Source organism: Protomyctophum bolini (genome assembly GCF_963924005.1).
Source record: "Protomyctophum bolini genome assembly, chromosome: 14".
Taxonomy (NCBI): domain Eukaryota; kingdom Metazoa; phylum Chordata; class Actinopteri; order Myctophiformes; family Myctophidae; genus Protomyctophum; species Protomyctophum bolini.
Window position 1 is genome coordinate 8,031,157 of NC_137875.1, and position 13,283 is coordinate 8,044,439.

A 13,283-nucleotide genomic window follows, 5' to 3' on the forward strand; every position below is an offset into this window, starting at 1 on the left:
CTTTGTGTTTATGCAAGAAAATGTAACACATTTATTTATTTACATATTGTGTGCATGCACATTGTACTTTGATACATTTTGCGAAAATAAAGCAATTGAAAGAGAGAAGTTATCAAGTATCATTAATGTCGTAATTTTATCTACTGGCCCCTGGCCCCTTGCCATTTTTGTAATGTGGCCCACAGGTAAATCTATTTGAGTATCCCTGGTGTAGCGAATCTTGTGGACAAGACCCATTGCAAGATGCTGTGTACTCTGTCGTCAGCCCTAACCCTAGTATGATGAGCATTGAGAACAGCATATATGTTTAAACCAGGTTTGAAGGCAGTGATGGACTGATGGTTAAATTTAACCATTTTAATGGCAATATTAATATATCTTGATGGCAAATTTTTAATGATGAAGGACCAGGCGTTAATGCCAACCATAAATCTTTAAGATCATCCATCAGGGGAGACAGATGAAGAAGGTGGTCTTCATGACGTGCTGCCAGGGGAGGGACCACACCTCGAAGTGACACTGCAAAGTCTGCATGGGAAACAAAACCGGTTAGGCTAGTAGGGTCGGGGACAAATTAGCGATTGGGCCAGTGGGGCCGTGGCCCAGGGGCCCTTCGGGGAAATTGGACCGTGCGGTAGTTTGACGCCCTCAAAAGGGCTCCTGGGGCCATTGATTTTGGCCATTTATTTTGTTAAATGTAGGTCAAAAGGATGATAAAAACACAAAAATGCTGCGCGCACGCACGCTGTTAATCCCTCCCTGAGTAGGGTCAAAGGTGCAGGCTGTAATGTAGGAATTCAAAATGTACTTGCGTAAAGTGCTAAAGTAAATGGCATCAAAGTAGAAGTAAAAAGTATTGGAAATTGGAAATACTCAAGTACAGTACAAATACCTAAATGTTTTACTTACATACATGTACTTAGTTACTTTCCACCACTGCACACGCACACACACACACACACACACACACACACACACACACACACACACACACACACACACACACACACACACACACACACACACACACACACACACACACACCATGCCAGGCTGAGTTGGTTACCTGGTGGAAGCGTCCTGGTTGAAAGTGGCAGTTGGACAGATCCTGGTTCTCCTGTCTTTTACTGCAGACGGTTCTGGAGATCTTCATGTCCACCAGGTAGCGGATCCCTTTAATGATCTGCAACACAGATGATAATTAACTGAAAAACATTGTACTTTTATTTCTGTTTTATGCTTCGATTTGTAAAAGCAACAGAGGGGGAGATATTTTAGACAATCCTTGTCCGTACTGTGTCATTTTTGAGCGGTGCCTACTGCCTCCGCTCCATTACGGAGCTATGTCCATCCATATGTATGTCTGTGTGTCTGTTTGTCTGAGCACGGAAAGCTGCAACACCTAAAGTGGCCAGTACAGCACAGACTAAAGTGGCACAGAGTACACTATAGTATGAGCCATGGGCCATTGGATGTGACCGTTTCGGACGTGCAGCAGCTCACTGGAACCGGACCGCCCCCTGGTTGTTCCGGGGATCCCCGCACAGTACACTACAATACAGTACAGTACAGAGCACAGTAGAGTATAGTAACTATAAAAATAAATGTATAGTTGCACCGCTCAGTTCACAGTCACACAGGTGTCTATTTCTATATTGTAACGACCCTGCAAAAGACCCAGCCGTAACTAATGCAACGTTTAGTGCACCGATCTGGAGTCGAACCTCGATCTCCAAGTCGACAGACCGGCAAGCAATAAAGCCACGCCAAGACAGATAAGGGCTGAAGTGGTTACTGTATGTTTTGTAATAATAATAATAATCAAAATGTACAAAGTAACTATAGTAACTAGGCATGATGGGACCACTGTCTGTGACCTCCTCTCACCCACCTGTCTCTGGGCTCCACCAATGGCAGAGGGTTTGAAGAGGAAGATGTCGTTGGATTGGTTGTTGAAGGAGTAGGTGCCAGTCAGGATGGCGTTGTGCAGACCCGTGTCATTCGTACTGATGTTGTAAGGAAACCCGGGCACTGCTTGACCCTTGACCCCCTTCTGTTGGACCTCCCCCAACGCCGACAAACACCCTGGTGATTGATTGATTGATTGATTGATTGGACAAAACACTAAACATTGCAAACCTTGAAAACCCCACAGCCTCATTACGGCATTGAATCCAATCATATTATAACACATTATGAAAATACTACGTCCTATAAGTGAGTGCAAAAAATAAAATAATGATTTTAGTTTAGTAGATTGACTGTATAGTTAGTTATATAATATTGCTAAAAGGATAACACAAGCCACTGCCACTCCTCCTATATGTTGTGGTGTGAAAAGATCTCTACAAAAAATCTTAATAAAATAGGCTTTAATCCATTTTGGGCGGGAACCCCTTTTGGTGTTTCAAACATGTTATAATTTAGCTATTGAAAAATACCAGATCTACAAGCTCATAGCGCGCCACTCTACGAGCTTGCAGGTCTGCTATTTTTGAAAAATCATTAAAATGTGGCGCAAATCATTTAATATATATTTCAGAGCGAACATTTTTAACTAAATTATTTGCTTCTGGGGGGTCCCTGGAACTACATATTTTGAGATGGGGGTCCGTGGCCCAATAGAGATAATTCTGGGGGTCCTTGACATGAAAAAGGTTGAGCACCACTGATATAGAAACATGGGTTTTTCAGAAAAACTTTAGGATTTAGAAGCCTTTTTTTTTATCGACCTCAGTCCAAAATAGGCTTTAAAGAGCCTGCAGGCATGGGGGGAGGTCAATTTTGAGCTTCAGGTCAAGATTTTTGTCAAACCAGAAACGGGATCGTGTCAAAGGTTGCGTCAAACATAGACACAGGATCTAAAGTTTCAGTAGAATAGCAGGGGGAGATAAAATACAACCACCTCAAGTGTTACGTTGGGCGTTTGTATTAATAACATACGGACTGGATAAAGTCATAGTTAAGTCAGTAAAGACAATAAGATAATGGAACTTTAACCTTTCAACCTGGCGTGCCTATTTTGGGCATCTCTCAACTTGTCGCATCGTGATGTGTTGAGAGTCATACGACGAAGCATAAAATAGGGCATTCATTTATGAAAATAAAACAAAGATGAATCATGAATAATATACAAGGTTTCTGCCTGACGACGACAATATAGCCTAATATTTCAAATTCACAGCAAGAAAAGTTATCCCAATGTAACTTTTCTGGATTCAGATTAAAAAACAGCAGATCTACTATAGCTCAAACCGGGTCCCATTGTGACATTATAGATCTGCTATTTTTTGCAACTTTTCTGAGTAGGACAAAATAGGACATTAATGTACAAATGACACAACCATGAAAAGTTAAAATATGGAGATAAGAGGTTTCTGCCCAACAGCTACAGCTAGTACGAAAGCCCATATTGCCCCACAATAAAGGATACAGTCTAACAATAATAGAACAGATATTTCACTAGTAATGGTACAAACATGGAACAAGAACATGCTTCTTCTGTTTCCATGGCAACAATAATCCAACAGATTATTGTCTAAAAACGACAGTAAAATAGATGTATTTCCATGGTAACTCTCTTACCCAGGAAGACTAGCAGAGAGGTGAATGGCAGCACATGTCCCGTCATGATGGTCTGTCTGTCTGTCTGCCTGCCTGCCTGCCTGCCTGTATGAATCTCTGTCTGTCTGTCTCTTGTTATATTTCTTATGTTCTTTATTTCCTTCTTTCTCTGTCAGTTTCTCTCTCTCCCCTTGTGTGCGTGCGTGCGTGCGTGCGTGCGTGCGTGTCTCAATAGCACACACTGGCTTCCTGTATCAACTCAACACTTTGACCACAGCTCACAGCATCCTGCCCCCCCCCCCCCCCAACTCTCTTTGAGTTACTTTTGTAACCCAAAGAGAGTTGATCAAATGACCATGATACCCACCAGTGATACCCATCATTGTTGTAGCTACAATAATTAATTAAATAAGTGCAGGTATACTACTATAATACTATTTCAGCCTGGTAGGCCTTAAAACAAGGCTTCAGACTTCCCAAAACAAACTGGTCAGGCTATTACTTGGCCTCACTCCCTGAACCCACCTCACCCCTGCACACTTTGACAGGCTGGAATGGCTTAGGGTTGAGGACATCTTGCAATGGGTCTGGTCCACAAGATTCGCTACACCAAGATACCCATGTACCTACCTGTCTAAATACTTCTTTAATGTCAATGAAGTCCACACCCACAACACCAGAGGGAGTTCAACAAACCATGTGCAATCCAGATTCGGTACAAACAAGGGTCTAAATTAATTCCGCTCCTATGCCACCAAAATGTGGAACGCCCTACCAACAGTCATTGAGACATGCAAATCCCTTGACTCCTTCAAAACTGCTCTCAAAGGGCACCTACGGACGGCTGCCCACCCCTTTTCCCCCTCACTGTATATGTTTCTTTTCCCTTTTTACCTCCTCTATGATGATTTCCTGTTTTGACTATATAGTTGTGTATATTCGTACGTCTCTTAATGTTTTGATGAATTGAAAATGGTGGACCCTATTGTAAACAAATGTAATGCTTTATGGTGTCGTCCACTCACAGTTAGTTTTTGTTTTTTGAGTTGTACTTGAAATGTACTGTAATTCAGCAAACTGTTAATAAATCAATCAATCAATCAATCAATCAATCAATCAATCAATCAATCAATCAATCAATCAATCAGTGATTGAAAGTAGAGCAAGTATAGCCTAGTGCATATAATCAACACAGTCATCAATTATCTAACTTCTTAAGTTGTACTTCAAATGATTAGACCATATTATCAGTGATGACTCATCAGCTGAGATAGCATCGGTGTGTGTGTGTGTGTGTGTGTGTGTGTGTGTGTGTGTGTGTGTGTGTGTGTGTGTGCAACTGTGCTCACACGTGCGTGCGTGCGTGCGTGCGTGTGAGAGAGAGAGGCAGACTGAGAGCCCCCAGGTGGGTGTCTTGTGTGGGGGAGGTGGTCTTTGTTTCCACTTCCTGTTTGACTGTTTGAGTCGACAACCACACACTATTTTATGGAGCTCTGGTATCTTTTGTACCACCACCACAAACCTGCTACATTTATACAGTTCAACAGTTGAAAAAAACACCTCGGCAAGGCAAGGCAGTTATTTTTATTCGTAGAGCACAGTAGGCCTACTGGTTTTCAACCTTTTTTGTATACCCGATCAAGGTCCATTATTAATTTGGCATTTGAGCCACAGTCGATTTGATTTAGCCTCTCAGACCCAAAACTTTTCATATTTTGTTGTCGTTGGATAACATTATGTTGCATAAGGTATGTGCTATACCAGAAGCACTGGTATAGCACATTTCAACAACAAGGCACAATTCAATGTGTTTTATAAGGGTAGCAGTGAACAGACCTGCAGCTTTCTGGGAGTTTGTTCCAGATACATATGTGGAGCATAAAAAACGAAATGCTGCTACCCCGTGTTTATTTCTGGTTTTAGGGACAGAAAGCAGGCCTTTTCGATGGTTCATCATGATATCGTACAAGATCAGAAATGTATTTTTGACCTAAATCATTCAAAGCTTTATAGTCCATGCAACGTATTTTTTTAATCAATTACTTGACACACAGGGAGCCAGTGTAATGCCACCTACACATTTTGTTTGATAGTTGTTACTCTAAATTAAGCTAGAGCTGGATCTGGATCGATTAATCTGATTCACCACTTAAGCCCTAGACTTTTATACTTTGACAGTTTAATACACAGTAACTGATATACAAGCTCACTATTGTACATGTCTTGATGCAATGCTATTTTAGCTAACCCCCAGGGGTTAACTGGGGACAGGGAGGAACTCCTTATGGTCAGCACACTCTATAGTAGGGAGGATTATCACAACAAAACAAAAAAATAAATCACTGAATATACCTTTTATATATAATACCTTTTTATATAATATTTGTATTATATTTGTAAATTGATTATCATTTATTTTGTTATAATGCATTAAATTGTTCAAGTGCAATGAACTGCTGCAGTGGAGTGCACCTCTACATTAGTCTGCATGTCAGACTGTATTGTCAATTTATCAGGTCAACTGAACTGTGATGGTTGTGTTGGCCAGTAGATGGTGCTCTGTGCTCACGGCTGCAGGTATAATTGTTGTGCATTTCATTGTGCGTTCAGCTCATTCATGTTCTCCCCGAGCATAAAACAAAACAATTAAACAACAACACCATGGACTATCAATATAAATAAACACAAGACTTAATTAGGGCCAAACGTAATGTTTTCCATGCTCTGTAACCAACAAAAGTGCATTCTTCAATCTTCATTCTCCTTTGCAGCGTTGGTGAGTACTAGTAGCCTACTGCTAATGCTGGCTAAAAGTTTTCTTTCCTATACAAAATTGCTTTTTTGCACTGTCTAGCCTACATTCTGCACTGCAGCACACTGCTGCACACAGATGCGTTATCCAATCAAACTGTCTGTCATCATAAATCAAATGTAATTTAGTTGTCTTAACTTAATAATATGGCATTAATTTGACTCAATTGCACAAATGTTTGTGGCCTACTCAGCCTGTCTAGGTATCTGTCGACCTCAGACACATGTCTATTTGTAAATGATATGTTGATGGCTATAATAGGCCTATATAATTTGTCATGAAGACATTAAAATATGATGACTATGCTGACTGAGCTTGTAGACAAGGATTTTCGGGAAAATCACAGATTTCCTGCATGGCAAATTATTTGGAACGGTTTGTCTACCAACCTGGTGAAGTTCTTCAAAGTTGTTGAAAGTATTGGCGTTCTGTTGTTGTAGGATAGGCTATGTGCCCTTCTTAAATTAATCAAAAAATCTAAAATAACTGGTTAGGCAATTTATAATCCCACATTGTTTCATTTGTATGATTCAATTTACTTGTATTAACCCTAGCTCTAACCTTAACTTTTGTCAAACCATCACTATAGTGATCACCTACCTACATGGAGGCAAAATTGGTGAAAATGGGACATTTTGAAAAAAGAAGAAATCCCATTGTGGGTGTATGGGATTTTCTATCACTAAACAGTGGGTAGGCCTACTGAAAGACCCACCTCAGACATTAGCAACATTATGAAAATTACAAAAATATAATTGGGTGAATTATTATTATTATTAATTGAGGAAAATGAATGGGGAATTTACTTCCTGCTGGGCCACTCGTTCTGAAAGGGGGCGTGACTGCGATGCTCTATATACTTATGGCAGCTGGTTGATTCTGCATGACCTTCAGGTGATTAGGCTACTATGAGCTCTATATACTTATGGCAGCTGGTTGATTCTGCATGACCTTCAGGTGATTAGGCTACTATGAAAGGACTTATCCTATGGCAGAATGAGACGTGTATAGAAGACGTCAGATGTCAGTGCTGGGGCATATATAGGGGACTGTTTCCCCTATGGGACCCATTTGTAATTTTATGGGTCACGACTCGAGCCATTTCTTTTCCTGCATTTAGAAAAATATATATATTTCAAAATATTTGTTTTAAACTAAAGTGTGTGTTTGTTTGTTTGTGTGTGCGTGTGCGCGTGTGCGTGAGCGTGCCGTGAGCGCAGTCGACACTATAAAGAGACTTGAGAATTGTTTTTCTTTTTTAAAAGTCTTTGGAGCCTGTTGCTAGGTTACAGAGAAAGAGAGAGAGAGAGAGAGAGGGAGTGAGAGTTCTATTTGATAATACAAATGGATCTTTTGTCATGCCAATAATGCAAAGATAAACTGATATGGGAATAGAGAATGAAAGAAGTGATAATGCTGTCTCCCTCTCAGCTGTACTGTCTGTCTCTGTCTGTCTCTCAGCTGTCCTATTGTATGCCATGCATCGTCTCTCTTGGGTGAAAACATCTGTCCAAAGCTGTTATAAAGGATTCAAATTCAAGCTCAAAATGAGCCACTTCTTGCTGCATTTTGAGCATCTGTGGATCTGCTATTTTTTACGCTTACTTTGTGTGACGCTGCTGTAGTATGAACGAGTAGGTGCGTTAATTTACGGGGGGGGGAAACGGTTTAGCAGACTCTCTTAATCCAGAGCGTCGATTTACAATAAGAACAACAACATAAGGTAATACATAAGAACCATCATCAGTCCAACAGTAGAATATGCCGGATCAATAATGACCTGGCATCTGTCTACATAACATGCTATCTACTGTAAATCACACATTTTAACCTTTTGCGTAAGCCTGCAAGGTGGTCAAGGTGAGGGCATGTGCTGCACTGCTGCGGGCTATAGGGTGGAGTCTGAAGAGATAAGAGGTTTCTGCTCGTCAAGGTGAGGGCATGTGCTGCGGCCTATAGGGTGGAGTCTGAAGAGATAAGAGGTTTCTGCTGCGGCCTATAGGGTGGAGTCTGAAGAGATAAGAGGTTTCAAGGTGGTCAAGGTGAGGGCATGTGCTGCGGGCTATAGGGTGGAGTCTGAAGAGATAAGAGGTTTCTGCTGCGGGCTATAGGGTGGAGTCTGAAGAGATAAGAGGTTTCTGCTCGTCAAGGTGAGGGCATGTGCTGCGTGCTATAGGGTGGAGTCTGAAGAGATAAGAGGTTTCTGCTCGTCAAGGTGAGGGCATGTGCTGCGGGCTATAGGGTGGAGTCTGAAGAGATAAGAGGTTTCAAGGTGGTCAAGGTGAGGGCATGTGCTGCGGGCTATAGGGTGGAGTCTGAAGAGATAAGAGGTTTCTGCTCGTCAAGGTGAGGGCATGTGCTGCTGGCTATAGGGTGGAGTCTGAAGAGATAAGAGGTTTCAAGGTGGTCAAGGTGAGGGCATGTGCTGCTGGCTATAGGGTGGAGTCTGAAGAGATAAGAGGTTTCTGCTCGTCAAGGTGAGGGCATGTGCTGCGGCCTATAGGGTGGAGTCTGAAGAGATAAGAGGTTTCTGCTGCAGGCTATAGGGTGGAGTCTGAAGAGATAAGAGGTTTCTGCTGCGGGCTATAGGGTAGAGTCTGAAGAGATAAGAGGTTTCAAGGTGGTCAAGGTGAGGGCATGTGCTGCGGCCTATAGGGTGGAGTCTGAAGAGATAAGAGGTTTCTGCTGCGGGCTATAGGGTAGAGTCTGAAGAGATAAGAGGTTTCAAGGTGGTCAAGGTGAGGGCATGTGCTGCGGCCTATAGGGTGGAGTCTGAAGAGATAAGAGGTTTCAAGGTGGTCAAGGTGAGGGCATGTGCTGCGGCCTATAGGGTGGAGTCTGAAGAGATAAGAGGTTTCTGCTGCGGCCTATAGGGTGGAGTCTGAAGAGATAAGAGGTTTCTGCTGCGGGCTATAGGGTGGAGTCTGAAGAGATAAGAGGTTTCAAGGTGGTCAAGGTGAGGGCATGTGCTGCTGGCTATAGGGTGGAGTCTGAAGAGATAAGAGTTTTCTGCTGCGGGCTATAGGGTGGAGTCTGAAGAGATAAGAGGTTTCTGCTCGTTAAGGTGAGGGCATGTGCTGCGGGCTATAGCGTGGAGTCTGAAGAGATAAGAGGTTTCTGCTCGTTAAGGTGAGGGCATGTGCTGCGGGCTATAGCGTGGAGTCTGAAGAGATAAGAGGTTTCTGCTTGTCAAGGTGAGGGCATGTGCTGCGGCCTATAGGGTGGAGTCTGAAGAGATAAGAGCTTTCTGCTGCGGCTATAGGGTGGAGTCTGAAGAGATATGAGGTTTCTGCTGCGGGCTATAGGGTGGAGTCTGAAGAGATAAGAGGTTTCTGCTGCGGGCTATAGGGCGGAGTCTGAAGAGATAAGAGGTTTCTGCTGCGGGCTATAGGGCGGAGTCTGAAGAGATAAGAGGTTTCTGCTGCGGGCTATAGGGCGGAGTCTGAAGAGATAAGAGCTTTCTGCTCCATAGCGGCAATAATTCTGTGACATTGAGCGTCACCATATGTCACAGTGTGTCTGGGGTCAGGGGTCAACACAGCAATATGTTTTAGTCTGAGTGGAATACAGATGAGATGATGCACACACACACACACACACACACACACACACACACACAAACACACGCGCACAGTGGTGGAAGTAACTAAGTACTATTTACTTAAGTACTGTACTTTTTTTTTGTACACACACACACACACACACACACAGAGTGAACCAATGGAACTCAGGCTTTCGACAGGAAGCCCTGATTGATACGATACGGATACGTTGACTAGAGTTGAAGAGTAGAAGTGCTTAATTTTGAGTACTCGCCGATACCGAGTACCGATAACCCCCCCTTTATCCAATTTAATTCCATTGTCATGCCTTCCTTAGCCTAGCCTATACTTGTAATGATACTGTAATGTTCAATTGCCGGTACTATTAGAGGTTAGGATTAGACATTTAGAGGTTAGATTAAAAAAATTAAAATAAGTCACCATCCTAAAATGTTGATGTCACAAGTACAGTATAGTACATGCGTGCGTGCGTGTGTGCGTGCCGTGCGTGCATGATGTGTGTGTTTGTGTGTGATGTCTGCTCTTCATCCTATGGCTGCAAAAGAGCCTGGGGCGCTACATGTAGGATCATTCTCCACCAATCAGAGCACAGAGATATACAGTGGCTCATGGATGTGCAGTAACCTTACATAAGATATCAGACACGTTGACGCGTCTAGAAAGGAGAGTTACATACATATGTATATAAATATACATGTACTGTATGTACTGTAAATGGAAAGGTTGGTGTACTCTCTGCAAAATGCAATATGGTTCTCTCTCTCTCTCTAGGTCGTCCTCAGACGAGCCCTCCATCGTCGTCTCCAGTCATCTCGGTTCTCCATACATTCGGCCAGTTCGTTGGTACTTTGCACTCCTGCATCGCTCTTGAGTATATCCACGTATGTTAGCACGGGGCGTCCTCGTGATCGATGGCCGTGTGTTGGTTCCCAGAGCACCAGTTTGCTGGCTGGCAGTTCTTGATGTCTTTGGCAGTGTCCTGCTAGTCTCATTCTCCTGGCTGCTATTTTCTGGCTCACCCTCGGTAGTCCCTCATACAGAGTCATGTTAGTGACATGTACAGTCTTGCTGATGTTAAGTACTGCACGCAGCATTCTGGTGTAGCACCCGTCAAGGGACTTCTCCAGGGTTGGCTTCAGGGTCCAGCATTCACTGCCGTATAGGAGAACAGACTCCACTGTTGCGTAGAAGAAGCTCAGTTTGATTTGTCGGGGGAGATTGGAGTTCCAAACACTGTTCATGCCATTCAGGGACCTCCATGCAAGTGCCTTCCTCACTTTCAGATCTTGCTCGGTTGAGTTGACCCATGAGCCGAGGTACTTAAAGTCCTTGACTTCCTTCAGCACCGTGCCTCCTGCTGTTGTGAGAGGTGGATGTTCCGGTGAGATGTTGTAGGTGATAACCTCAGTTTTCTTGGCATTTAGCCTAAGGCCAACTTTGGCACACTCCAGCTCCACACTGTTCAGGAGTTCCTGAGCTTGTTCCACGCTGTCGGAGAGCAGGCCGATGTCATCCGCATAGTCCAGATCTGTCAGGACTACCTTGGGATGTCGTCTTGACCTCCTTGGGGTTAGGGTGAAGCCAAGATCCTGCTCTCGTCCACTGATAGCTTTCCTGAGCGCATAGTCCAGGACTATGATGAAGAGGAAAGGGGCTAGGGTATCCCCCTGCATTACCCCGGCCCGGATATCAAACTCCTCACTGTTACCATCTGGGGTCACCACCTTGGCCCTTGTTCTCGCATACATGGACTCTATTGCCCGGAGCAAGTTGGGAGGGACACCGTAGGCCTTAAGGATCTTCACCATTGTGCCTCTGTGAATCGAGTCAAACGCCTTTTTGAAGTCGATGAAGCAGAGTACAGCAGTCAAGTTATCCTTCCTCACCCCCTCAATCATTCTCCTCAGTGCCAAGATCTGTGCTACGGTAGTTCTCCTCTCTCTGAAGCCATTTTGGTTCTCTCTCAGGAGAGGGTCGATGGCATGCCGTATCCTGTTTAGTATCATTCTGTTGTAAATCTTTGCAGTGATACAAGTCAGGCTGATGCCTCTGTAGTTGTCTGGCTTTGAGAGGTCCCCAGCTTTAGGCACTGGAATGATGTTGGACAGAGACCATATTTCAGGCTGTTTGTTGTTCATTAGTGACAGGTTGCAAAACTCCAGGGTGAGGTCATCCAGGTCACAGTTCTTTAGGACCTCTGGGGGTATGCCATCTGGCCCAGCACTCTTGCCCTCCCTCACTGTGGATTTCGCCTTGGAAAGCTCACTGGACGTAAAGGGACCATCTTCGATGTACAGGCCCTGGAGGATTGCCGGCACATCCTCCTCAACTCCATCCTCTGCTGTACCCAGGAGCCCCTGGAAGTGGCCGAACCAGGTAGTCACCCTGTCCTCTGGGCTGTGTCCCTCCACCTGTCCCTCCTTAGCTCTTTTCCGCCCAGTCATCTCATTGATGACTTTCCAGGCCTCCCCATATTGCCGTTCACCATGCGCTGCCTGCACTCTCTGTACGCTCTCCATCAGTTCCACTCCTTTTATGGAGTCGTATGTACTGAAGAGAAACTGCTTGGCTTCATTCAGTACAACACGTCTCTCCACGGTTGGTTCGCGCTCAAAGTTGAGCCGTGCTTCCTCCACCCTGCTGCGTGCAGCTACCACCTCCGGATGTCTGGACCGCATGGACACTCTGGCTTTGTCCAGCATTGGCACGCACAGCCTGGTCGCCTCCTCATTCGCAACAACAAATCTCTCATATTCGCTGCTGGGCTCAGCTCCCTTGTCCAGCTGCCCAAAGCGCCTCCTAACCTCCTCCGTGTACCTGGCTTGCAGGCCTGGGTCGGCTGCGAATGCCTTCCAGTCGTGCCGGATCTTGGGGCTTGGCTTGGGGACCCTGAGGCTAAGTCGCACTCTCATGGATACCACCCGGTGGTCAGAACCCACAGAGTTAAAGGTGTTGTAGGGTTCCGCGTTCAAGATGGAATTCCTCCATTTTCGTCTCACTAGTATGTAGTCTAGTTGACGTCTCATACCGGTGGGCCGGTCCTGGAAGGTCCATCTTTTGCCCATTCTTTTTCTGAACATGGTGTTTGCAGCTAGTAGTTCTTGTTCCTGGAGTAGTGTGGCAAGGTACGCTCCATTCCGGTTTGTGTCCTCATGGAAAGTGTATGTCGCGTCCGTTCGTCCGAGTCTCGCGTTAAAGTCCCCCAGAATCGCAAGAAAATTGTGTGCCGGGACGCTTCGGACTGCCGTTGCTAGGTCCCTGTAAAACTTCTCCGCTTCCTCGACTGACGCCACGTTGGTGGGTGAATACACTGCCATGATGGTTGTTACTGGACTGCTACTAAA

The 13,283-nt window shown here is 44.5% G+C and overlaps 1 protein-coding gene across 1 annotated transcript; it reads right to left on the reverse strand.

Annotated features, from left to right (window-relative positions):
- Positions 1 to 212: 212 nt before the first annotated feature.
- On the reverse strand, positions 213 to 3,713 carry cst7 (cystatin f). Its single transcript, XM_080781909.1, has 4 exons — positions 3,586 to 3,713; positions 1,892 to 2,085; positions 1,067 to 1,183; positions 213 to 528 (listed from the first exon to the last, which is right to left on the reverse strand). Exons 1-4 carry the CDS (start codon positions 3,629 to 3,631, stop codon positions 448 to 450), a joined length of 438 nt encoding a protein of 145 aa, XP_080638035.1. The 5' UTR covers positions 3,632 to 3,713; the 3' UTR covers positions 213 to 447.
- Positions 3,714 to 13,283: the final 9,570 nt, after the last annotated feature.